The sequence below is a fragment of the Lepidochelys kempii genome, chromosome 23 (genome assembly GCF_965140285.1).
Source record: "Lepidochelys kempii isolate rLepKem1 chromosome 23, rLepKem1.hap1, whole genome shotgun sequence".
In the NCBI taxonomy this organism is placed as follows: domain Eukaryota; kingdom Metazoa; phylum Chordata; order Testudines; family Cheloniidae; genus Lepidochelys; species Lepidochelys kempii.
Window position 1 is genome coordinate 16,973,114 of NC_136402.1, and position 25,510 is coordinate 16,998,623.

Sequence of the window (25,510 nt, forward strand, 5' to 3'; positions counted from 1 at the left end):
AGGAGGTGAAGGTGGGGGTGGCGGGAGGGGGGTCACTGACCTGCCCCCCTCCCCCCCCCCGGCGCAGGGAAGGAAGTGGCCTTGGAGGTGCAGGTGGACGGGTCCCAGCTCCCCACCAAGCCGAGTATCAAGTGGTTCAAGGGGAAGTGGCTGGAACTCGGCATCAAGAGCGGCCTCCGGTTCCAGTTCAAGGAGACCTTCGACAAGGAGAAGAAGGTGGGGGGGCTGGCTGGGGTGGGGGGCGGGGGCTTCACGGGTGCAGGTCCAGCCCCTCCCCAATGCCCCCCTAGCCCAGCCCCTCTGTCCCCCATGGGTTCTGTCTGGGCAGCCAGACCCCGGCTGGCCTGGGGGGTCCCCTGGCTTTGTGGGTGTCCCCTCTGGGTCGATCGCCCGCCAGACCCCGGGGCAGCAGCGGGAGGGGGGGAGGGGGGGCGGGAGCAGGCTCAAGTCCCGCCCGGACGGACGGACGGACGGACAGCATCACCCACGCACTGCCCCCCCCAGGTGTACACCTTCGAGCTGCGCATCGGGAAGGTGGTGATCGGGGACCGGGGCGACTATCGCTGCGAGGTGGCGAGCAAGGAAAAGAGCGACACGTGCACCTTCAACATCGACGTGGAGGGTGAGCGGGGGGCAGGGACCCCCCCCGGGTCAGCGACACCCCCCTCCAAACCCCCCAGGCTGGAGGGACCCCAAACCTACCGGAGCAGGGACACTCCCTGGGTCAGGGGACTCACTCCCCAGATCCCCCCCCCCAGGCTGGGAAGACCCTGAACCCCCCCCTAGGGCAGGGATACCCCTCAGAACCCCAAACCCCCCAGAGCAGGGACAGCCCCCGGGTCAGGGACAGACCCCCATAGCTCCCCCAGGGCTGGGGAGACCCCCAAAGCCCCCCCAGGGCAGAGACATTCCCCCTCAGAACCCTCCTGGGCTGGGGAGACACCGAACCCAGGGCAGGGACAGACCCCCGGGTCAGGGACGCCCCCCAGAGTCCACCCCAGGCTGGGGAGACCCCAAAACTCCCCAGGGCTGGGACACCTCCGAGAGACGCGCTATCTCAGAGTCCTCCGAGAGCACCCCCCAAGGCTGGGTGAGGCCTGAACTGCCCCCCACCCCGAGCAGGGACATGCCCCAGAGCAGGAACACCCCCCCCCAGAGCTCCCCAGGCTGGGGAGACCCCCAAGTCCCTGGGAGATGGAGCCCCCTTGAAACTCCTCCCAGGCCAAGAAGACCCCCAGAAAGCCCCTGCCCCGCATACACACCCAGACCCTCCCCAGTGCAGGACCCCCCTGCCCACGCAGGACACCCCCCAGCCCAGGGGCCCTCCCCACAGACCCGCCCCCAATGGCGGAAAACCTGGTGAGCTGCGATAACTCCCCCCCCCGCCCCCCAGCAGGCCATTTTGATGTGACCCACCATAATATAGTGCCCCCCCAGCACTGGGGGTCGTGTGTCGGAGGTATGGAGGCCCGAGCAGAGGTGTATATGGGGGGGGCGGGGATCATGGGGGCTGGAGCAGGGTGTCATACTGTCCCCAACCCTCTTTCCCAGCCCCACGGACGGAGGAGAGTGACAATGTGCTCCAGGCCTTCAAACGGACGTGAGTGCCGGCGCCCCAGAGCGCCCCCCAGCTCCCCCACAACCCCCGCCAGCGCCCCCCAGCTCCCCACGGCATCCCCCACAACCCCCCACCAGCGCCCCCCAGCTCCCCACGGCATCCTCCACAACCCCCCGCCAGCGCCCCCCAGCTCCCCACAGCATCCCCCACAACCCCCCGCCAGCGCCCCCCAGCTCCCCACAGCATCCTCCACAACCCCCTACCAGCGCCCCACAGCATCCCCCATAACTCTCCACGTGCCGTGACACCCCAACAACCCCCCGGCAGCGCCCCCCAGCTCCCCACGGCATCCCCCACAACCCCCCACCAGCGCCCCCCAGCTCCCCACGGCATCCTCCACAACCCCCGCCAGCGCCCCCCAGTTCCCCACGGCATCCCCCACAAACCCCCCGCCAGCGCCCCCAGCTCCCCACAGCATCCTCCACAACCCCCCGCCAGCGCCCCCCAGTTCCCCACAGCATCCTCCACAACCCCCCGCCAGCGCCCCCCAGCTCCCACAGCATCCTCCACAACCCCCCGCCAGCGCCCCCCAGCTCCCCACAGCATCCTCCACAACCCCCTACCAGCGCCCCACAGCATCCCCCATAACTCTCCACGTGCCGTGACACCCCAACAACCCCCCGCCAGCGCCCCCAGCTCCCCACGGCATCCCCCACAACCCCCCCCAGCGCCCCCCAGCTCCCCACGGCATCCTCCACAACCCCCACCAGCGCCCCCACAGCATCCCCACAACTCCCCCCATGTCACGGCGTCCCCGGGCAAAGCTCTGAGCTGCCCCCTACGACCCAGCCAGGACTCGGGGGGACTCTCCTCTCTCGGAGCTGCTGTCCCCAGGGCAAGACGCTGCCCCGGATTCCCTCTTCCTGGGGCTGACCCCGGAGCCTCCACCTGGAGACTTAAGAAATGCCTAGGGGAAACTGAGGCACCCCCACAGTATTCAGAGGAAACATTAAGAACAGTCCCACTTCATCATACCCACCAGTGCCCCCACAGAATCCCCCCAATTCCCCCCACCAGTGCCTCCCAGCTCCCCACAGCATCCCCCACTACCCCCACCAGTGCCCCACAACGTCCGCCATAACCTCCCCGCCAGTGCCCCACAATCACTGCCCCACAGCTCCCTATAGCCAGTGCCCTGCCCTGCTCCCCACAGCGCCCCCCCACTGGCCAGGCCCTGCTCCGGGGGCTGGGTGAGACTCTCTTCTCTCCACAGTGGGGACGGGAAGGACAAGGTGGCCGGGGAGCTGGACTTCAGTGGGTTGCTAAAGAAGAGGTAGGTGGCCCCGGTTCGGGGGAGGAGGGCAGTGTCTCTCCATCCGTCCGTCTCTGGGGCGGGGTGCTGGGTGAGTCTGTCCGTCACTCCATCCGTCCCTGGATGGGGCGCTGGGTGGGGTCTGTCTGTCTGTCCGTCCCTGGGGCGGGGCGCTGGGTGAGTCTGTCGGTCAATCCGTCCGTCCCTGGGACAGGGCACTGGGTAGGTCTGTCTGTCTGTCCGTCCGTCCCTGGGGTGGGGCGCTGGGTGAGTCTGTCCGTCAATCCGTCTGTCCCTGGGGCGGGGCGCTGGGTGAGTCTGTCTGTCTGTCTGTCCCATGGTCCTGGGCTCTGATCTCTGCCCCGGTCCAGCCCCAGGCTCCTGGGAGAGACCCTGGTAGTGGGCCGGCACCGCAGCCCGCCCCCCGCCCCGCCCCCCCGTCCCAGCGGGGCAGCCCTGTGACTCCCGCAACGCCCAGCTGGGGCCAGCACCCCCCCATCCCTCCGCAGGGCTCCCTGGCGGAGTGGAAGACACTCTGACTGGGCCAAGCCACCCCTGGGTCTCCAGCTCCGGTCCCACATCCGCCCCAAACCTCAGGGTGTCCTGCTGGGTAGGAGGGGATCACTCAGCTGTGGGGCGGTGGGGGGGCGGTTGTGGCCCCTCTGCTGAGATCATTAATGACTCTTTTAATCCCCCCAGCCACCAGGGGACACCCCTCGTCCGCAATCTCAGAGGGAAACTGAGGCAGGCCTCGGCATTGTCAAAAATCAGGCTAGTTCGTGGGTGGAGGGTTTGTTTTTTTTTCTCCGGCTCCGCTTTGACCCCCCCCCGCCCCGCCCCCCCCGCCCCAGGGAGGTGCAGGTGAGGAGAAGAAGAAGAAGAAGAGGATGATGAGGAGGATGCCTTCCCCCCGAGATCTGGGAGCTGCTCAAGGGGTGACGAAGAAGAGCGAATACGAGCGAATCGCCTTCCAGTACGGGATCACGGACCTGCGGGGCATGCTGAAACGGCTCAAGAAAGCCAAGGTGGAGGTCAAGAAGAGCGCAGGTCCGCTGGGACGGGGGATGGGACTGGGGGGGCACCTGGCTGGGGTGGGGGTAGGCGGGGATCCATCTGTTCCTCAGTCTTGGTTGGCCCCCCCTGGAACGCCCCCCTCAACCCTTAGGGCGGTTCCAGCCTGTCCCCTGCCCAGCTGGGTGTGTCCCAGCAATACCCGCACCGAGCCCAGCCCCTGGGACCCCCCCGCGACCCCCCCGCCCCAGGGTGTCAGTGTCCTCCCAGCACCCCCACTCCCCACGAGCCCCATGGACCCCCCACTGTTCCCCTGAGCCCAGCCCTGGCCCCAGTGACCCCCCCACTGCCCCCCAAGTTCAGTCCCAGGGTCCCTCCACTGCCCCCCAGAGCCCAGCCCCAAGTTCCCCCGTGTGTCCAGCCCCTGCCAGAACCTCCCCATCTCCCCCCCCCCCGAGACCCCCCCCGACTCCCGCTCAGCCTCCTGCACCCGCCCCCCCGGCAGCCTTCACGAGGAAGCTGGACCCCGCGTACCAGGTGGACAAGGGCAACAAGATCAAGTTGGTGGTGGAGATCAGCGACCCCGACCTGCCCATCAAGTGGTACAAGAACGGGCAGGAGATCAAACCCAGCGCCAAGTGAGCGGGGCCGGGCTGAGGGGGTGATGGGCTCGGGGGGGCTGGGTGCTAGGCTGGGGCGTGCAGGGCTTGGGGGCAGTGGGTGCTGGGCACAGGGCTGCGGGGGCACTGGGCTGGGTGCTGGGTGGGGCTGGGGGGCCCTGGGCTGGGGGGGCCCTGGGCTCAGGGCTGGGGCGGCTGGGTGCAGTGCTAGGGGGGGGCTGGGCTGGGGGCTGGGCTGGGGAGCCCTGGGCTGGGGGGGCCACTGGGCTCAGGGCTGGGGGGGTGCTGGGCTGGAGGGGCTGGGTGCGGTGCTAGGGGGGTGCTGGGCTGGGCACTGGGGGCTGGGCTGGGGGGGCACTGGGCTCAGGGCTGGGTGCAGTGCTGGGGACTGGGCTGGGGGCCCTGGGCTCGGGGGGCCTGGGTGCAGTGCTCGGGGGGGGGTGCTGGGCTGGGCGCTGGGGGCTGGCTGGGGGGGCCCTGGGCTCGGGGGGCTGGGGGGCGCTGGGCTGGGGGGGCACTGGGCTCAGGGCTGGGTGCAGTGCTGGGCTGGGTGCTGGGCTGGGGGGCACTGGGCTCAGGGCTGCGGGGGCTGGGTGCAGTGCTGGGGACTGGGCTGGAAAGCCCTGGGCTCGGGGGGCTGGGGGGGCACTGGGCTGGGGGGGCTGGGTGCAGTGCTGGGGGGCCCTGGGCTGGGGCCGCTCCAAAGCAGGCTCCCCTCTGACCCCCCCCGCCCCCCCAGGTACATCTTTGAGACGTGGGCAAGAAGCGAATCCTGACCATTAACAAGTGCACCCTGGCCGACGACGCAGCCTACGAGTGCGCCGTGGCGGACGAGAAATTGTTCACCGAGCTCTTCGTGAAGGGTGAGCGCAGGGGGGGACGGGGGATTGGGGGCGGGGGGGGGGGGTGGGAGAGGAAGCCCTGGCGGGGGAGGGGAACAGCTCCTCCCCGATTCTGCCTGACCCTCCCCCGTCTGTCCGTCCGGTCCGTCTGCAGAGCCGCCCGTGGTGATCACCAAGGGCCTGGACGACCATCAGGTGTTCGTGGGGGACCGGGTGGAGCTGGAGGTCGAGGTGTCCGAGGAGGGAGCCCAAGTCATGTGGTAACGGCCCCGGCAGGTCCACCTGTCCGTCCGTCTGCCCCCACCCCCGTCCGTCTGCCCATCTGTCTGCCCCCACCCCTGTCCGTCTGTCCCCACGCCCGCCCGCCCATCCATCCCCACGTCCACCCATCCCTACGCCCCGCCCCCCCGTCCGTCCGTCTGCCCCCACCCCGCCCCCCATCTGCCCGTCTGTCTGCCCCACCCCCTCCATCTGTCCGTCCGTCTGTCCCCACGCCCACCCGCCCATCCATCCCACGTCCACCCATCCCTACGCCCGCCCCCTGTCCGTCCGTTTGCCCCCACTCCCACCCCCCATCTGCCCGTCTGCCCGTTTGTCTCCCCTACCCTCACCCAGCCATCCGTCTGTCCCCACGTCCGCCCTGCCCATCCATCCCCATGTCCGCCCGTCCCCACGCCCGCCCCTCTGTCCATCCATCTGTCCTCACACCCACATGTCCGCCCGCCCACCTGCCTGTCCGTCTGTCCCTCCGCGCCCTCACCCCTGTCCCTAACGCCCTGTCTGCATCCACCCCCTCTCCGACCATCCATCCCACCCCCCAACACTCTGATCTCTTCCCCCCACCTCCCCGCTGCCCCAGGATGAAGGACGGGGTGGAGCTGACCCGCGACACGGCTTCAAGTACCGCTTCAGAAAGACGGCAAAAAGCATTATCTGATCATCAACGAGGCCACCCTGGAGGACAGTGGCCAGTACAAGATCATGACCAACGGGGGCCAGTCGAGGCCGAGCTGGTGGTTGAAGGTACCGGCCGGAGGGAAGGGGAGGGGGCTGGAACAGGGCTTCGGGGGGTTGGAGATGGGGCAGGCCAGGCCATGGTAGAGGCCGGGAGGGGAGTGGGTTGGGACTGTCCCAGGACACGTGCCCCCTGTCACGGAGGTCACAGGCTTGGTGCTCTGGACCAGGGCCATTGTCAAGGTTCCTTCCCCACTCTGAACTCTGGGGTACAGATGTGGGGACCCGCATGAGAGACCCCCTAGGCTTATTCTTACCAGCTTAGGTTAGAAACTTCCCAAGGTACAAACTTTGCCTTGGCCTTGATCCCTATGACGCCACCACCAAGCGTCTTACACGAAGACCAGGGAAAGAGCCCACTTGGAGACGTCTTTCCCCCAAAATATCCCCCCAAGCCCTGCACCCCCTTTCCTGGGGAAGGCTTGGTAAGAATCCTCACCTATGGGTCCCGGTGAACCCAGACCCAAACCCTCGGTTCTTAAGAACAATGAAAAATCAACCAGGCTCTGAAAAGAAGAATTTTAATTAAAGAAACCCAAAGGAAATCGAAGGCATTTCTAGCTCGATGACTTACTAACTAACAGGGTTGTGAGGCTGCCTTCCTGATCTGTGTCTGGCAAAAACATCACACAGACAGAAAAGGAGGACTTGTGGCACCTTAGAGACTAACCAATTTATTAGAGCATGAGCTTTCGTGAGCTACAGCTCACTTCCTCAGATGCATACCGTGGAAACTGCAGCAGACTTTATATATACACAGAGAATATGAACCAATACCTCCTCCCACCCCACTGTCCTGCTGGTAATAGCTTATCCAAAGTGATCATCAGGTGGGCCATTTCCAGCACAAATCCAGGTTTTCTCACCCTCCACCCCCCCACACAAATTCACTCTCCTGCTGGTAATAGCTCATCCAAACTGACCACTCTTCAAGTTTAAATCCAAGTTAAACCAGAACATCTGGGGGGGGGGGGTAGGAAAAAACAAGAGGAAACAGGCTACCTTGCATAATGACTTAGCCACTCCCAGTCTCTATTTAAGCTAAATTAATAGTATCCAATTTGCAAATGAATTAACTTGGATTTAAACTTGAAGAGTGGTCAGTTTGGATGAGCTATCACCAGCAGGAGAGTGAATTTGTGTGTGTATGGGGGTGGGGGGGATGTGAGAAAACCTGGATTTGTGCAGGAAATAGCCCAACTTGATTGTCATGCACATTGTGTAAAGAGTTGTCACTTTGGATGGGCTATCACCAGCAGGAGAGTGAATTTGTGTGGGGGGGGTGGAGGGTGAGAAAACCTGGATTTGTGCTGGAAATGGCCCACCTGGTGATCACTTTAGATAAGCTATTACCAGCAGGACAGTGGGGGTGGGAATAGGTATTGTTTTCATATTCTCTCTGTATATATAAAGCCTGCTGCAGTTTCCACGCTATGCATCTGATGAAGTGAGCTGTAGCTCACGAAAGCTCATGCTCTAATAAATTGGTTAGTCTCTAAGGTGCCACAAGTACTCCTTTTCTTTTTGCGAATACAGACTAACCCGGCTGTTACTCTGAAACCTGTCATCACACAGACAGACAGACCCTTTGTCCCCCCCCCCTCCTCCAGATTTGAAAGTGTCTTGTCCCCTCATTGGTCATTTTGGTCAGGTGCCTTCCAGGTTACCTGAGACTCAGACTCAGACTCAGACTTTAAAGTCAGAAGGGACCATTATGATCATCTAGTCTGACCTCCTGCACAATGCAGGCCACAGAATCTCACCCACCCACTCCTGCAATAAACCTCTCATCTATGTCTGAGCAATTGAAGTCCTCAAATCATGGTTTAAAAACTGCAAGTTAAGGCACCCAACCAATCTTAATTCTGCCCTCTGCTGACACCATAAAGGGAAAACTTCTAACATGTCTTTAAAAAAAACAGTTTAATCTAATCTGGGACTACAAACAAAATATCTTAATCATAACATTAGTTATTGCAGAATGTCACTACAAGACAGAGTTAAGTTTGTTCATTTCCATATGTGGATTGTTTAGAAATTAAATGCTCTCATTTCAGTAAGAGCCATAGATATCACTCTGTCACGTGTCCTTTACAAATGTGCTGTACAATTTCGTGCTCATCTCATCAACATCTGAGAAAGATCTTATTTTGTTTCTGTCAAACTATGTTCTAAAGGGCAACAAAAATACCCTCATCCTTCCTTAAGTGTTGTGCCCAGAACTAGACAGTACTCCAGCTGAGACATCAGTACTGAATAGGACAATTATCTCTGTATCTCACATATACTCGTTAATACACCTCAATGATTTTAGCCTTTTCTCCACCTGCATCCCATTGACTCATTCAATTTGTGATCCACTATAACCTCCAGCTTTCACTTTGCATTAATTCTAGTTCTGTGCATGAAGTAGAAAATGCCACTCCAAACCTTCATCATTCACAATCAGACCCTCCGCCCCCCCCCCCAACTTTATGAGATTGGTTTAGAAAGTATAAGATTTAAAAACTAATCAATCACTTCATTTTTCAACAAACTTCACATTTTCCAGGACACAATGCTTTTTTGCTTCTTGGCTAGGCAAGTGGTGAATTCAAGAAAGGGTTTGCTGTTTGTCATGTTCCCAGATAGCTTGAAAAGCTTCAAGGTCCCCAAAAAGGGCAAGATGAAGTTTCATGCTGACCTGACAACTCCCTAGCTTGGCCTAGGTAGGCACGGAGGCTAGGACCAGCACCCTCTGGCCTTGGCCAGATACTGCATGAAAGGCAAGGCCTGTCTGGGCATCTGGGGCTCTTAGAGAAGTTAACTGTCAGACCAAAGGAGGGGAGAACAGAGAACCTGAAATCCCATGCTAACTTCATGATCCCAAGTCAGCCTGGTGAGACGGATGGAGGCTAGTAATATTTCAAAGCGCCTAGCCATCTGCTGTCCTGTTTGTCATTGTTCAAGACCACCTGTGTAGGCACGGCAACCATTAAGAAGTTTCTCTGAGCCCCTTCGCAAGAAGAAAAATTTTAACAATGACGATCATAAATGGCGAGGCATATGCCAACTTAAGGTCCCCGGGTGGCAAGGGATGGATAACTACACTCTCTACACCTCAACTCACACAGATAATGATACCCATCAGTGTGCAGAATAGACTACCAGCAGCAAGGCCCAGGATGTGGAGCAGATCAGGCAGCCCCTCCATCACACCAATTTACTCCATCCTCCCCACCTATGCAGACGGAGAGAAAGACGAGGCCAGCAGACAGGGTTTCTGCCAGCCCTGCTGGGACAACCATCTCTCTCACCCCTGAGCTATTTCTGGGCTCACAGGGATGGGGAAGTACCCCCCACACACACACGGGAACACACCAACACCCCCGGCGTTCCCGCTCCATCCTGAGGGGGTGCGGCTGCTCACTGGCGCGATATGAAGGCGCCCTACAGCCGTCACCAGGATCAAGGGAGACAACCACAGCACGGGGCAACGTCCCGCCGCGAGCAGCTCAGCTGCCCTGCCAGCGCTAGGGAGGCACAACCAGAGGCCTGACCTACGGACAAGCCGGGCTCCCGAAGAAACCCCAGTAGCTGACCCAGGAAACGGGTAACAGCCGCCAACTACCCCACCCCCACTCCATCCACACACAACCATAAGCCCCATCACACACTGATTGAAGGGTTTTGCCCCTGGCCAGGAGGGATTTTATAGCCATGTATACAGACAGGTGGTTACCCTTCCCTTTATATTTATGAGAGCCATCAGTGGCCAGGAAACAGGGTGTCGGCCATTCTCTGTGTCCAGACCCCTGCACACACCTGCCCTCTAGGGCTCTGCAAGGATCATACACCCTTATCCCATCACCTAGAGACTTAAGAACTGCACAGGGGAAACTGAGGCACCCACCCCGTACTCAGAGAAAACATTAAGAACAGTCCCATTTCATTGCCCCCCAGAAAAGCAGCTGGAGGTGCTCCAGGACATTGCGGATCTCACCGTCAAGGCGGCCGAACAAGCCGAGTTCAAGTGTGAGGTGTCGGACGAGAAGGTGACGGGCAAATGGTACAAGAACGGCGTGGAGGTCCGGCCCAGCAAGCGCATCCACATCACCCACAAGGGCAGGTGGGCACAGTTGTGGGGACGCACGCAGCGCTGGGGGGTGGGGAACAGGGGCACTACTGCGGGGAAGCTCGCAGTGCTGGAGGGTCAGGAATGGAGGCACTGCTGTGGGGAAGATTGCAGCACTGGGGGGTCAGGAACAGGGGCACTGCTGCGGGGAAGCTCACAGCACTGGGGGGGGGTCAGGAACAGGGCCACTGCTGCAGGGAAGCTCACAGTGCTGGGGGGTGTCACGGCGTCTCCGGGCGATGCTCTGGATCTGATCCCTATGAAGCCAGGCAGGTCTTGGGGGGACCCTCCTCTCTCGGAGCTACTGCCCCCGGGGCAAGACACTGCCCCAGCTTCCACCTTCCTGGGGCTGACCCCGGTGCCTCCAGCCTCCCTGCCCCACCCGGCGCTTCCTGCAGCGAGTCCGCATCGGCGGGGGGGTGGTCCTGGGGGAGCCAGGGAGCCTTGCCCCCCGACTCCGCAGCCAGCCGTGACCGTCAGCCAGCCGGGGACACAGAAGGTTTTTTTAGCCGACAGGAACATGGCTTAGAACAGAGCTTGTTAGCACCGAAATCAGGGACTTTCAGCACAGTCCAGCTTGGGAGTCCCCACCTCCAGTCCCCCCCACGCAGACCCCCAGCTTCCGGCCACCTGATCTCCGACAGCCCCCTTCATGCCCCTCCTCCTTCCCTTTGTCTGGCTTCCCAGGCCAAAGGTGTCACCTGGTCGCACCCCCCCCCCTCAGGTTACACAGGTGCAAATAGCTGCCCTGAGGGCCTCACCAAAATCACACCCCCAATTCCCACCAGCTACGTATTGGTGCAGCGCACAGGGAAACTGAGGCACACGCAGTATTAGCAGAGGACAAGTAAGACTCACATGCAGCATAACAGGATGTTTGACTAAAATCCCACTTTGTCACCGGGGGTCAGGAATGGGGGCACTGCTGTGGGGAAGATCACAGCACTGGGGGGTCAGGAACGGGGGCAATGCCCCCCAAGCTACCAAACCGCCTCCCCGACACTGCCCCTCCCCCTAAGGTTCCACAAGCTGGTAATTGAGGACGTGAGGCCAGAGGACGAGGCCGATTACACCTTCATCCCCGACGGGTTCGCCCTCTCGCTCTCCGCCAAGCTCAACTTCCTGGGTGAGTGCAGGGCAGGGCACTGCTGGGGGGAAGCTCGCAGAGCCGGGGACCCCAGCTGGGGCATTGCTGCGGGGAAGCTCGCAGCAGCGGGGTCCCTGGCTGGGGCACTGCTGCGGGGAAGCTCGCAGCATCGGGGTCCCTGGCTGGGGCACTGCTGCGGGGAAGCTCGCAGCATCGGGGTCCCTGGTGGGGGCACTGCTAGGGGAAGCTCACAGCGCTGGGGTTCTGGAGAGTGGGAAGGGGGGAGCTTTCCCTGGGTCTGGGGGCCCTATTAACCCTTTCCTCTCCTCCCCATAGAGATCAAGGTGGAGTATGTCCCTAAGCAAGGTGAGCCTCTCCCCTGGCCTCAGGCCTGGACAGTGGGGGCATGGGGGAGGCGGAGGGAGAAAATGGTCTGGGGGGCGAGGTTGCCCCTTCCCCTTTGAGGGGGACAGGGTTCGGGGTGCTGTGGGAGGGGCTGGGGGTACAGGGTTGCAGGACTGAGTGAGCTCTGGGGGGACAGAGCTGGGAGTACAGGGGTACAGGACTGGGGGGGATGGGGGACAGGGCTGGGGATATGTGGGAGAGGCTGGAGGTACGGGGGTGCAGGACTGGGGGGTACAGGACTGGGGGAAATGGGGCAGACAGGGCTGGGGGTGTGTGGGAGGGGCTGAGGGTACAGGGGTGCAGGACTGGGGGAATGGTGGGACAGGGCTGGGGGTGTATGGTAGGGGCTGGGGGTACAGGGGTGCAGGACTGAGTAAGCTCAGGGGGGACAGGGCTGGCATACAGGGGTACAGGACTGAGGAGGATGGAGGACAGGGCTGGGGGTGTGTGGGAGAGGCTGAAGGTACAGGGGGCTGGGACTGGGGAGTAGGGGACTGGGAGAAATGGGGGGGATAGGGCTGGGGTGTGTGGGAGGGGCTGAGGGTACAGGGGTGCAGGAATGGGGGGACAAGCTGGGGGTGCTGTGGGAGGGGCTGGGGGCTGGGGGTGCGGGACTGGGGGAGCTCAGGGGGACAGGGCTGGGGGTACAGGGATATGAGGCTGGGGGAACGGGAGGACAGGGCTGGGGGTGCTGTGGAAGGGGCTGGGGGTACAGGGGTACAGGACTGGGGGAGCTCAGGGGGACAGGGCTGGGGGTACAGTGGTATGGGACTGGGGGAATGGGGGGACAGGGCTGGGGGGTGCTGTGGGATGGGCTGGGGGTACAGGGGTGCGGGACTGGGGGAGCTCGGAGGGGCCAGGGCCAGGGCCAGGGGGATGAGTTGGGGGGATCTCCCTATCTTGGGATTGGGGCTTTCCTGACTGGCAGGGGGACGACCCCTCACCCTCTGCACCCCCCAGAGCCCCCCAAAATCCACCTGGACTGCTTGGGGAAGATGGCTGAGAACACCATCGTGGTGGTGGCGGGGAACAAGGTGCGGCTGGACGTGCCCATCACCGGGGAGCCCGCGCCCATCGTCACCTGGATGAAGGGCGACCAGGTGGGTGCTGGGGCTGAGCTGTGACGAAGGTGCCCGTGAGGGCCAGCCGAGGTCACTCGATTAGGGTGAACCGCAGACAAAACGGGGCAGCCGAACCCCAAAGGCTGGTGGCTATTCCAGCGCTGAGATTTACCAAGTCAGCCCAAAGCAGCCTCTGGATCACCTCCCTGGGCACTCAGAAGTCCAAGCGAGGCCGTTCCCCCTGCGAGCTCAGGCGGGGCGAGCTCAGTCACACGTACAATGGCAAATTCTGTAGAAAAGTTTCTCCCGATCCCAAAGGACCAAGCCCCAGGCCGAACGATAAGGTAGCTCTTAGCCCAAAGACAGGCTTACAGCCAGTTCCTATGAACGCAACTAAAATTTATTAAAAAAAGAAAAGAGAGCGAGTTGGCTGAAAGATCAAAATCCAGGCAGACGTGAGTTCCATTTCTTGAGGTCCAGAGACACAGCAGAGAGGGTGAGTTTGTAGCTGCCGAAAGTCCTTTTAGAAATAGTCCATAGGTTAAAGTCAAAGGTCCATATTTGGGGTGATGCCAGCCAGTCCCTGGGGATCTCCATCCTTTTTTCTCAGGGGTTCCCCCTCTTGAAACCCAACGCAGATCTGCAATGCAGAAGGATCGTGTCCCAGGGGGGTTTTTTTTATACATTTCCAGCCGCCTCTTGGCCTGAGAAAACAAGTGGCTTAACTTTCCTCCTCCCAAACATCCTGCCAATTAGCCCAGGGTGATTTATCCATCAACCAGTTCAGATCCAGGTAACCACACCCTTCAGAGAGAGACAAAAATAAGGCTCCTTTTTCTGATCTCTGAGTCAAAGCCATGGCAATAGAAAGCCCTGAGCACACAGCCCCTCTCCTGGCCCTCACCAGCCGGGTAGGGACCTCAGGTCATCAGTCCCCAGATGGCCCCCTCAAGGATTGAACTTGCAACCCTGGGTTTACCACTGAGCCACCCCTCCCCCTGATGCCCAGCTCTGTTCATTTCCAGACCTTCCTAACCAGGCTTTAAAGTGAACTTTAGGGGTCAGTCTGGCCGTTAATTAACTCTTTCAATTAGATATTATATTACCCTCATAACTCACAGAGGTTGTGGGGGGGTCTCTGAGGGGTACCCCAAGGGGTGTGGGACCCTGGAGGGGGCTCCTGGAGGTGGGGGTCTCTGCCAGGAGTGGGTGAGGGGTACCCCAGGAGGAATCTTTAGGGGTGGGGGGTCCCTGGAGGGCGCTCCTGGGGGTGGGGGGCAGTCTGAGGGGCTGAGGTTCCCCTGGGGGTTGCTCCCCCACGCTGACCCCCCGGTCCCCCCACAGCCGTTCACGAACACTGAGGGGCGCGCCCACATCGAGGTGCGCCCGGAGGAGAGCAGCTTCGTAATCGACAGCGCGGAGCGGGGGGACGAGGACAAATACTGCATCACCGTCACCAACCCCATGGGGCAGGACAACGCCGTCCTGCACATCAAGGTGGTCGGTAAGGGGGGGCTGTGGGGCAGGGACCTGGGGGGAGGGCACGGGGCGGGGGTTAGGCAGGGCTGTGGGGTGGGGGGTTAGGTGGGAGGGCACTGGGAAGGGCTGTGGGGGGCTCTGGGAGGGCACTGGGTAGGGGGTTGGGTGGGAGAGCACTGGGCAAGGGGCTGGGCAGGGCTGTGGGGTGGAGAGCTGGGAGGAGGGCACTGGGCGGGGGGCTGGGCAGGGCTGTGGGGTGGGGAGCTGGGGGGAGGGCACTGGGCGGGGGGCTGGGCAGGGCTGTGGGGTGGGGAGCTGGGGGGAGGGCACTGGGCGGGGGGCTGGGCAGGGCTGTGGGGGGGCTATGGCAGGGCACTGAGCGGGGGGCTGGGCAGGGCGGTAGGGTGGGAGGGGGCTGGGCAAGGCTGGGGGGGGGCTGTGGCTGGTTGGGGGCCATGACAGGGGCCTGGGGGCGGGTTGGGGATGCGGGTGTGTTGGGCCAGGCCGTGGGGGTGCTGATTTGGGCTGTCGGGGTGAGGTCTCAGAGGTCATGGGGGTCAGGGCAGGGGAGGCGCTGGTTGGGATCGAGGGAGTGTCAGGCCAGGTCAGGGGTCACGGGATGGGAGGCCCCCCCTCCCCATGCCGAGCTGGTCTGAGTGCCCCCCACCCCGTGTCTTCCAGATGTTCCCGACCCCCCTGAAGCTGTTCGCATCACCTCCGTGGGGGAGGACTGGGCCATCCTGGTCTGGGAACCCCCCAAATACGATGGTGGGCAACCCCTCACCGGTGAGTCTGAACCCCAAAACCGCCCCTGCCCCCCAGCCAGCTGGGACTCCCAGCCAGCGGCTAACACAGCGTCGGGCAAAGCTGGTGACCCCAAAGTCCATCTTAGGGGGGGGCCTCAGAACCTGGACCCCTGGACTCTTCCCCCCCCCAAGTCCCAAACCAGGAGCCTGACCCCCTTCCCGCAGCCCAGCCCCGGACCCGCCCGGTGCCCCTCCTCCGTCCTCAGCCCACCTGCTCTGCACCGACACCTCGGGCACCAGTTGCCAGGCTGGCGGGTCTCTGTGCCCAGGCGGCCCGGCGGCGGTATCCCACCTGCCCTCTAGGGGTCGCCGCAGCGCTCACCCCCCCCTTGTCCCACCACCTTCACACTTGAGTAGCACACAGGGGAAACTGAGGCACGCACCTCGGGCGCCCATTGGCGAGGAATAAGAAGGGGGGAGCAGGGCTGGAGGGGGGTGTCTCTGAGCCCCCCCCCCATGCCCACAGGGTACCTGATGGAGAGGAAGAAGAAAGGCAGCATGCGCTGGATGAAGCTGAATTTCGAGGCCTACAAGGACACCACGTACGAGTCGACGCGGATGATCGAGGGGGTGCTCTACGAGATGCGGGTCTTCGCCGTCAACGCCATTGGGGTGTCTCAGCCCAGCAGCAACACAAAGCCCTTCATGCCCATCGGTGAGCGGGGCTGGGGGGGCTGGGGAGGGAGGGGGTGCTAGAGGGAGCACGGAGGGAAGTGGCCAAGTTTTTTGGGGGGCTGGGGATGCTGTGGGGTTCAAGGTGATGGAGTGGGAGGGGGAGGAGCGCTAGGGGTCAGAGTTATAGGGCAGGAGGGGGACGGGTGCCGGGGGTCAGGGCTACGGGGCGGGAGGGGGAGGGGCACTGTGGACAGGGGTTATGGGGCGGGGGGGGCAGCACCTTCTGGCTGTGATGGGGGGGCTCTGATCCTCTGTGTCCCCCCCCGCAGCCCCCACCAGCGAGCCGACCCACCTCACGCTGGAGGATGTGACCGATACCACGGCCACCCTCAAGTGGCGCCCGCCCGAACGGCTGGGGGCCGGGGGCATCGACGGCTACCTGGTCCAGTACTGCCTGGAGGGCTGTGAGTGGGGGGCTGGGCGTGACCGGGGGAGGCTATGGGGGGCAGGGAGGCCCTGTGGGGTGGGGGTTGCGAGTGACTGGGGCCGGCTATGGGGGGCTGTAAGTGACTGGGGGTCCCTGTGGGGTGGGGGTGGGAGTGACTGTGAGGCCCTGTGGGGGAGGGGGGGCTGGGAGTGATCGGGAGGCCCTGGGGGGGCGGGGGCTGGAGGTACAGGCCCTTGGGGGGAGGGTGGGTGCCCCGCCGCGCTGGGGGAGGGCTAAGAGACATCCTGGGGGTCGGGGGGCTGCACAGGGGGCAGACCCCCAGCAGGGGAGGGGGGTGACCAGTGAGGGAGGGGAACGTCCCCGCTCGCCCCATCCCCCCCAGGCTGGCCCTACCCGTGACCCCCACCCCACAACCTTGACCTTTCACCCCCCCCCAGCGGACGAGTGGGTCCCAGCCAACACGGACCTGGTGGAGCGCTGCGGCTTCACGGTCAAGGGGCTCCCCACGGGCGAGAGAATCCAGTTCCGGGTGATCGGGGTGAACATCGCGGGCCAGAGCACCCCGGCCACCATGGGGCAGCCCGTCACCATCCGCGAGATCGTGGGTGAGTGACCTCTGACCCCCCTGGTTGCCCCCCGCCCCGGGCACGGCCCCCCCGTCTCACGCTCCCTCTCCCCCCGCCCCACAGAGCAGCCCAAGATCCGCCTGCCCCGCCAGCTGCGCCAGACCTACATCAAGAAAGTGGGGGAGCAAGTGAACCTGCTCATCCCCTTCCAGGTGAGCGGGGGCGAAGGGGGGGGTCAGTCACCTTGGTCTCCCCCCACCCCCCCAGAGGGGCATGAGGCCCCTGTGTCCATTTCGATGAAACAAACGGGCCAAAAGTGTGGGCACGACCCAGTCACTGGCGGGTGTTAGCGTAGGGCTGGGCGTGCGGAGCCGGTTCAGACACCCGCTAACCGGGGGCCGGGCGTGCGGAGCCGGGGCAGACACCCGCTAACCGGGGGCCGGGGGTTCGGAGCCGGGGCAGACACCCGCTAACCGGGGGCCGGGCGTGCGGAGCCGGTTCAGACACCCGCTAACCGGGGGCCGGGCGTTCGGAGCCGGGGCAGACACCCGCTAACCTGGGGCCGGGCGTGCGGAGCCGGTTCAGACACCCGCTAACCGGGAGCCGGGCGTGCGGAGCCGGTTCAGACACCCGCTAACCGGGGGCCGGGCGTGCGGAGCCGGTTCAGACACCCGCTAACCGGGGGCCGGGCGTGCGGAGCCGGGGGCAGACACCCGCTAACCGGGGGCCGGGCGTGCGGAGCCGGGGCAGACACCCGCTAACCGGGGGCCGGGCGTGCGGAGCCGGGGCAGACACCCGCTAACCGGGGGCCGGGCGTGCGGAGCCGGGGCAGACACCCGCTAACCGGGGGCCGGGCGTGCGGAGCCGGTTCAGACACCCGCTAACCGGGGGCCGGGCGTGCGGAGCCGGGGCAGACACCCGCTAACCGGGGGCCGGGCGTGCGGAGCCGGGGCAGACACCCGCTAACCGGGGGCCGGGCGTGCGGAGCCGGGGCAGACACCCGCTAACCGGGGGCCGGGCGTGCAGAGCCGGGCGTGCGGAGCCGGGGCAGACACCCGCTAACCGGGGGCCGGGCGTGCGGAGCCGGTTCAGACACCCGCTAACCGGGGGCCGGGTGTGCGGAGCCGGTTCCGACACCCGCTAACCGGGGGCCGGGCGTGCGGAGCCGGGGCAGACACCCGCTAACCGGGGGCCGGGCGTGCGGAGCCGGGGCAGACACCCGCTAACCGGGGGCCGGGCGGGCCGAGCCGGGGCAGACACCCGCTAACCGGGGGCCGGGCGTGCGGAGCCGGGGCAGACACCCGCTAACCGGGGGCCGGGCGTGCGGAGCCGGGGCAGACACCCGCTAACCAGGGGCCGGGCGTGCGGAGCCAGGGCAGACACCAGCTAACCGGGGGCCGGTAACCGTCCTCCAGGGTAAGCCACGGCCTAAGGTGACGTGGACGAAGGACGGGAGGCCTCTGGACCCCAAAGAGGTCAGCATCCGAAACTCCGACCTGGACACCATCCTCTTCATCCGCTCGGCCGCCCGGCACCACTCGGGCCCGTACCAGCTGTCCGTGCAGATCGAGAACATGGAGGACAAGGCCACCATCCAGATCTGCGTCGTGGGTGAGGGCAGGGGGCGGGGGCAGGGGGCTGGCAGCGGCAGGGCAGGGGGCAGGGTGGGGGGGCAGGGGGCAGGGTGGGGGGGCAGGGGGCTGGCAGCGGGGGATGGAGTGGGGTGGTGGCAGGGGCTGGCACTGGTGGGGCAGTGAGGGGTGCTGGGGGGGCACTGAACCCCCACCCCACCCCTGAGAGCAGGGCCCCCTGCCCCCCTCCTCACCCCCTTTCCCTGACACACCCCATCCCTGGTGCCCCCCCTCGGGGCCTGGGGAGGGGGGGCTCAGATTCCATGCTCTATATTTAAGCTGCCCTGATGGGACAGGCCAGCTGCGCCCCCCCCCCGCCCAGCTGGTGGAATTTAAGGGGGGGGACTGTCCGGCTACGCCTCTGCTGGGGAATGTGTCCCCCCCAGTGTGAAGGAGGGGGTCATGCAGAGTGGGAGGGCAGATGGGAAGGGGGCACCGCAGAGCCTGGAACTTCCCCCCCCAGGGACCCCTTTCTTCCCCTGGGCTGGACCCCCCCATTGCTGACCCCCTCCCCTCATGTTGACCCCCCAGAGAAGCCAGGCCCCCCAGTGTCGGTGCTGGTGAAGGAGGTTTGGGGGTTCAACGTGCTGCTGGAGTGGGAGCCCCCCAAGGACGACGGGAACTCGGAGATCACGGGCTACGCCATCCAGAAGGCGGACAAAAAAACCATGGTGAGCAACCCCCCCACGCTGCCCCCCGTTTTTTCACGGGCCACCCCCTCACAGGCCCCCTGCGCCTGTCTGGCTGGTGACATCCTCCCGCGGTCCCCCTCTCTCCCCTGACCCCCTCCCCGGCTGTCCGGCTGGTGACACCCTCCCAGGCTCCCCGTCTCTCCCCTGGTCCCCCCCTGCCTGTCCGGCTGGTGACACCCTCCCGGGCTCCCCGTCTCTCCCCTGATCCCCCCCTGCCTGTCCGGCTGGTGACATCCTCCCGGGCTCCCCGTCTCTCTCCTGATCCCCCCCTCCCCGGCTGTCTGGCTGGTGACATCCTCCCGGGCTCCCCGTCTCTCCCCTGACGCGCCCCCCAGGAGTGGTTCACGGTGTACGAGCACAACCGGCTGACGCGCTGCACGGTGTCCGACCTGGTGATGGGGAACGAGTACTCCTTCCGCGTGTACAGCCTCAACGTCTGCGGGCTGAGCGAGGTGCCCGGCGTCTCCAAGAACACCGCCCTCATCCAGAAAACAGGTGCGCCCGGACGCCGGGGTCCCCCCACGCTCACAGGGGAGCAGGCCTGGGAGCCGGGACTCCTGGGTTCTCACCCCGGCTCTGGGAGGGGAGTGGGGTCTCGTGGTTAGAGCCAGGGGGCTTGGAGTGGAGATAGTGGGGGGAACGTAGGGTCGGGGGGCGGGAGTGCGGGAGGGGCTGCTGCCCCTGGGCCTCACCCCCTGGCCTACCCTAGGGATCATCTATAAGCCGCTGGATTACCAGGAACACGACTTCCGGATGGCGCCCAGAGTCTTGACGCCCCTGGTCGATCGGACCGTGGTGGCTGGGTACAGTACCGCCCTGAACTGCGCAGTGCGGGGGCACCCCAAGGTAAGGGACCCCCACCCCCAGGGCCCCCTCTCCCCTGTACTCCCACTGGGAGCCACTGGGGGGGACAGGAGGGGGTGCTGGAGATGGGGGTGCAGGGGGGATGGACAGGAGGGGGTGCTGGAGATGGGGGTGCAGGGGGCCGTGGGGGGACAGGAAGGGTGTGCTGGAGGTGGGGGGTGCAGGGGACAGGACGGGGGTGGCCTGGCCAGTGGCCGGTCTGGGCGCCCCCTCACGTGACCCCATGGCCCCAGCCCAAGGTGATCTGGATGAAGAACCAAGTGGAGATCCGGGAGGACCCCAAGTTCCTGATGAAGAACAGCCAGGGGGTGCTGACCCTGCACATCCGCAAACCCAGCCCCTTCGACGGTGGCACCTACAGCTGCCTGGCCATCAACGAGCTGGGCGAGGCGCTGACCGAGTGCAAGCTGGACGTCAGAGGTGCCGCTGGGCGGGGGGCGTTGGGGGGCCCGGTGCAGGCTGGAGATCAGAGGGGTCGCTGGGCGGGGTGGGGGGGTTGGGGCCCAGTGCAGGCTGGAGATCAGAGGTGTCGCTGGGTGGGGTGGGGGGGGTTGGGGCCCGGTGCAGGCTGGAGATCAGAGGTGTCGCTGGGTTGGGGGGCCCAGCGCAGGCTGGAGATCAGGGGTGCCACTGGGTGGAGGGGCGGGCTGGGGGGTCCGGTGCAGGCTGGAGATCAGAGGTGCCGCTGGGCGGGGGGCATTGGGGGGCCTGGAGCAGGCTGGAGATCAGAGGGGTCACTGGGCGGGGGGGGGGGCGTTGGGGGGCCTGGGCCCAGCGCAGGCTGGAGATCAGAGGTGTTGCTAGGCGGGGTGGTGGGGGGGTCGGGGCCCGGTGCAGGCTGGAGATCAGGGGTGTCGCTGGGCAGGAGGGGTTGGGGGGCCTGGAGCAGGCTGGAGATCAGAGGTGTCGCTGGGCGGGGCAGGGGGACATGACAGGCTGGCATTGGGGGCTCCTGTGTGTGGTGGGACGTGGGGGTTACACAGCTCGGGGGTTACAGAGCCAGGGCACATGACTGTCCGGGGGGACCCAGGGACCAGCGCAGGAAAGCCTGGGGAGGGGGGTTGAAGTGACCCCCATATTCTCTGTCTGTCTTCCCCCCTCACCCCACCTCTTTCCCCCCCACAGTGCCCCAGTAACCATCCAGCTCGGGCTCGGTAAGTAGGAGGGTCTGGGGTCGTGAGGGAGGAAGCCATGGCTGGGGGGGGCAGAAGGGGGGCTGTGGAGTGTGGCAGGGGCCAGAAGGGGGGGCTGTGGAGTGAGGGTGTGGGGGGACAGAAGGGGGCGTGCGGAGTGAGGCTGTGGGGGGGCTGTGGAATGCAGGTGGGGGGCAGAAGGGGGCTGTGGGGGGGCAGAAGCGGGGCTGTAGAATGCGGCTGGGGGGGCAGAAGGGGGTGTGTGGAGTGTGGCTGGGGGGGCAGAAGGGGGCTGTGGAGTGCGGCTGGGGGTGAGCAGTCTCTGTCAGGGGAAGGGTTCTGGAGCCATGACTGGTGAGTAGGGGAGTTGGGGGAGGGGCACTCTGGGCGTCCCCCCCCTCACTGCTCTCTCCCCCCCCAGGTCTCGCCTCCCCAGACAGCAGTGCCACGGCAGAGGGCACTGGGCATGGAGGGGGGACCCTGGGCATCGCCAGGCCGGGCACCCCCACCCACCGCTTCTCTGCACCCCCATCCACACTGATACTGGGGGGCTCAGCTGTGCCCTGATGCCCCCCCCAGCTTGGAAATCACAGGGCATGTGTCAATAAATGTGTGTGTCAATAAACGGATCCCTGCAGTGTCCGTCTGTCTGTCCATGCGGGGGGGGGGCACACGGGGGCCTGTGCATGCTGCAGCTCGGGGGGGGGGTGCGGGGTGGGGGGGCAGGACACGGTACTGAGACAGCTTCTCTCTGGCTGGAGCCTTGGTTTTTATTGGTGCATCTTAGGGTTCACCCTCGGGGGAGGAGCGCGAGGCCCCACCTACCCCCAGTCCTGTGTGTCTGGTTTCCCGGGGGGCGCCTGCCCTGCGCCCCCTTTTCCTCCCCAAGGGGTTTGAATATCACTGTCGAGAGAGAGAGAGAGACTGAGACCACAGGCAGCCCGGACGCCTGGGTTCTATCCCCTGGTCCTAAGAGGAGAGTGGGGTCTAGTGGTTGCGGGGGAGTTGGAAGCCAGGACTCCGGGGTTCTATCCCCTGGTCCTAAGAGGAGAGTGGGGTCTAGTGGTTGCGGGGGAGGTGGAAGCCAGGACTCCGGGGTTCTATCCCCAGTTCTGGCAGGGGATGGGGTCCAGTGGGTTAGAGCGAACGAGCAGGTGGGGAGCTCGGAGCCAGGACGCCTGGGTTCTCTCCCTGGCTCTGGGAGGGGAGTGGGGTCTAGCGGTTCGAGGTGGGGCTGGGAGCCAGGACGCCTGGGTTCTCTCCCTGGCTCTGGGAGGGGAGTGGGGTCTAGCGGTTCGAGGTGGGGCTGGGAGCCAGGACGCCTGGGTTCTCTCCCTGGCCCTGGGAGGGGAGTGGGGTCTAGCGGTTCGAGGTGGGGCTGGGAGCCAGGACGCCTGGGTTCTCTCCCTGGCTCTGGGAGGGGAGTGGGGTCTAGCGGTTCGAGGTGGGGCTGGGAGCCAGGACGCCTGGGTTCTCTCCCTGGCCCTGGGAGGGGAGTGGGGGCTGGTGGTTGCGGAGGGAAGGAGATGCTGAGGCAGGCCTGGGCCCCATGCCCCCCGGACTCACCCTGTCCCAGGCACTGGGCCGCTGGTAGCGCAGACGGTACAGCAGTCGCACCCACTGCCCGAAGACTCGCTCCAGCTGGGCGGGCGGCGCCAGGAGCTGCAGGTAGAAGGTCCGGCCCGAGGCCAGACGCACCTTGAGCCGGTGCCGGAGTTCGTCGTGGATGGAGAGCCGCACGAAGTGCAGGGGCAGCAGCCTGGGCGGGGGGAATTCGGGGAGAGGTGGGGGCATTGGGGGGGCAGTTCCGGGCCAGCGGGGGAAGGTGGGAACAGGGAGGTTGCTGGTCCGAGGGTGGGGATCTCAGGGGGTGGATCTGTGGGGGGAGGTGAGTGGCAGGTGTGACAAAGTGGGGGTTTTATTCATCTTGTTATGTTGAATGTGAGTCTTACAGCCCTATACAAATACGGGGTGTGCCTCATGTGACGAAGTGGGACTGTTCTTAATGGTTCCTCTGAATAGTGGGGGGTGCCTCAGTTTCCCCAAGGCAGTTCTTAAGTCTCTAGGGGGTGGGGTAAGGGTGTATGATCCCTGCAGAGCCCTAGAGGGCAGGTGTGTGCAGGGGTCTGGACACAGAGAATGGCCGACACCCTGTTTCCTGGCCACTGATGGCCTGGGCCCTTCCCCCCTGCGAGGTGAGAGCTGAAGGGTTGGAGAACAAAGGAATCCGGTGACCTCCTGGCCCGGGAAAGGGACAAAGCCCAGAGGAGGGGAGGGGGGGCTGGAGGGAGTTTCATTTTGGGGCTGGCTGGGACATGGAGTGAAGGGCAGACGTGGTTGTCTGGCTCACTGCCCCCCAGAATGGACCCAGCTGAGGGGTCCCGTTCTCTGCACCTGCAAGCTCTGTGTTAGACCATGTTCCTGTCGTCTAATAAACCCTCTGTGTTACTGGCTGGCTGAGAGTCCCGTCTGACTGCGGAGTCGGGGGGCAGGACCCTCTGGCCCCCCCAGGACCCCGCCTGGGCGGACTCGCTGTGGGAAGCGCCCGGAGGGGCAGGGGAGGCTGGAGGCTCGGGGGTCAGCCCCAGGAAGGTGGAGCCGGGGGAGCTGTGTGTCCTGCAGACAGGCTGCTCACAGGAAGGCGACTGCCCCAGAGTCCTGCCTGGCTTCATGGGGAGCAGATCCAGAGCATCGCCCGGGGACTCCGTGACACCTCAGTTTCCCTGTGTACCCCACCAATACTTAGGTGGTGGGACTTGGGGGTGTGATTTTGCTGAGGCCCTCAGGACAGGTGAGATGACCCAGCTTGTGTAACCTGAGGATGGGGTGCGACCAGGTGACACCTTTGGCCTGGGAAAGGGACAAAGGCCAGAGGAGGGGCTGGAGAGTTTCAGTTTGGAGCTGGCTGGGGAAACCGGGGTTTGGGCTCCCCACCCCCCAAGAGGGACCTGACTGAGGGGTCCTGTTCTCTGTACCTCCAAGCTCTGGTTTAGACCGTGTCTAATAAACCTTCTGGCACTGCTCGGTCCAGACCACCTCGTCTGGCTTCCCCTTCTTACATAGCTCAGTGCTGGGGGCGGCTAGTATCCCCCCATCCCAACGAAAGCCTGGACCTGCTTCTTAGGCTGGGGAGCGGGCCAGTCCATGGTCACCTCCACCGTGGCTAGCTCTGGCTTTAGGCAGCCGCTCCCCACTTTGTGGCCCAGGTACGACACCTCTTGACATCCCCGCTATAAAGAGAGGTGACGAAGTGGGGTTTTATTCCTCTTGTTCTGTTGCATGTGAGTCTTACTGTCCTACGCTAAGACTGTGTGTGCCTCAGTTTCCCTGTGCGCTGACTCACATGCAACGGAACAAGAGGAATAAAACCCCACTTTGTCACGGCGGGTTGAGGATGGGGGTGTAGAGGAGTGGGGATACAGGGAGATGGGGCAGGGCTGAGGATCGGTGGGATGGGGAATGTGGGAATTATAGGGGTGCAGGGGTAGGGCTGGGGGGAGTGGAAGGCATGGGGGCACAGGGCGCACCGGGAAGGGTAGAGGGATGGGGGCGTCACAATGGGGGTGGAGGGCAGATGGGGCTGTGGGGGTGGGGGGACATGGAACAGCAGGACGGGGATGGGCCACGGGGGTGCTGGAGGATGGGGGTACAGGTATAGGGCTGGGGGGCGCACCGGGGGGGACTCACCCAAAGAGCTCGAGCTCCTCCCCCAGCGGGGGCAGCCTCTGGGTGCAGCGGCAGCAGCAGGGCCCCCCCACGGGCGCCAGGACGGGCCGCGCCAGCAGCAGGAGGTCGGGCAGCTCCAGGCGGGGGCTGGTGGCAGCAATGCCCAGGGTCACCCGGCTGGCCACGTCCCCGCTCTTGGTCACCTGTGGGGAGTTGGGGAGAGCTGAGGGGGGCGGGGGTAGGGCCAGGGGTGTGGAGGGCAGAGGAGAAGCAGGGCTGGGGGACGTGGGGTTGGAGCTCATGGAGGTGGGGTCAGGGCATGCAGGATGGGGGCTGGGGGCTGGGCGCCTGGCCGGGGGCAGGGCCAAGGGGATGGGGGCAGGGCTGGGAACTTGGGGGGCAGGGCCAAGGGGACAGAGGCAGGGCTGGGGGGATGGGAGCGGGGGGGGCAGGGCCAAGGGGACAGAGGCAGGGCTGGGGGGATGGGAGCGGGGGGCAGGGCCAAGGAGATAGAGGCAGGGCTGGGGGGATGGGAGTGGGGGGGCAGGGCCAAGGGGACAGAGGCAGGGCTGGGGGATGGGAGCGG

The 25,510-nt window shown here is 64.6% G+C and overlaps 1 protein-coding gene across 1 annotated transcript; it reads left to right on the forward strand.

The window, feature by feature from the left end:
• Positions 1-45: 45 nt before the first annotated feature.
• Positions 46-21,866, forward strand: MYBPC2 (myosin binding protein C2; the record flags this gene model as incomplete). Its single annotated transcript, XM_078850379.1, is given in 30 exon segments — positions 46-216; positions 505-622; positions 1,552-1,600; positions 2,832-2,891; positions 3,722-3,804; positions 3,807-3,917; positions 4,387-4,519; positions 5,241-5,251; positions 5,254-5,364; positions 5,498-5,603; positions 6,203-6,238; positions 6,240-6,340; positions 6,343-6,366; positions 10,300-10,465; positions 11,491-11,597; positions 11,895-11,924; positions 12,924-13,063; positions 14,369-14,528; positions 15,185-15,289; positions 15,776-15,964; positions 16,254-16,388; positions 16,810-16,977; positions 17,062-17,150; positions 18,354-18,549; positions 19,101-19,240; positions 19,597-19,756; positions 19,971-20,107; positions 20,359-20,545; positions 21,251-21,279; positions 21,680-21,866. Coding segments are annotated over 29 exon segments (3,234 nt in total), but the record flags the coding sequence as incomplete, so codon positions are not given.
• Positions 21,867-25,510: the final 3,644 nt, after the last annotated feature.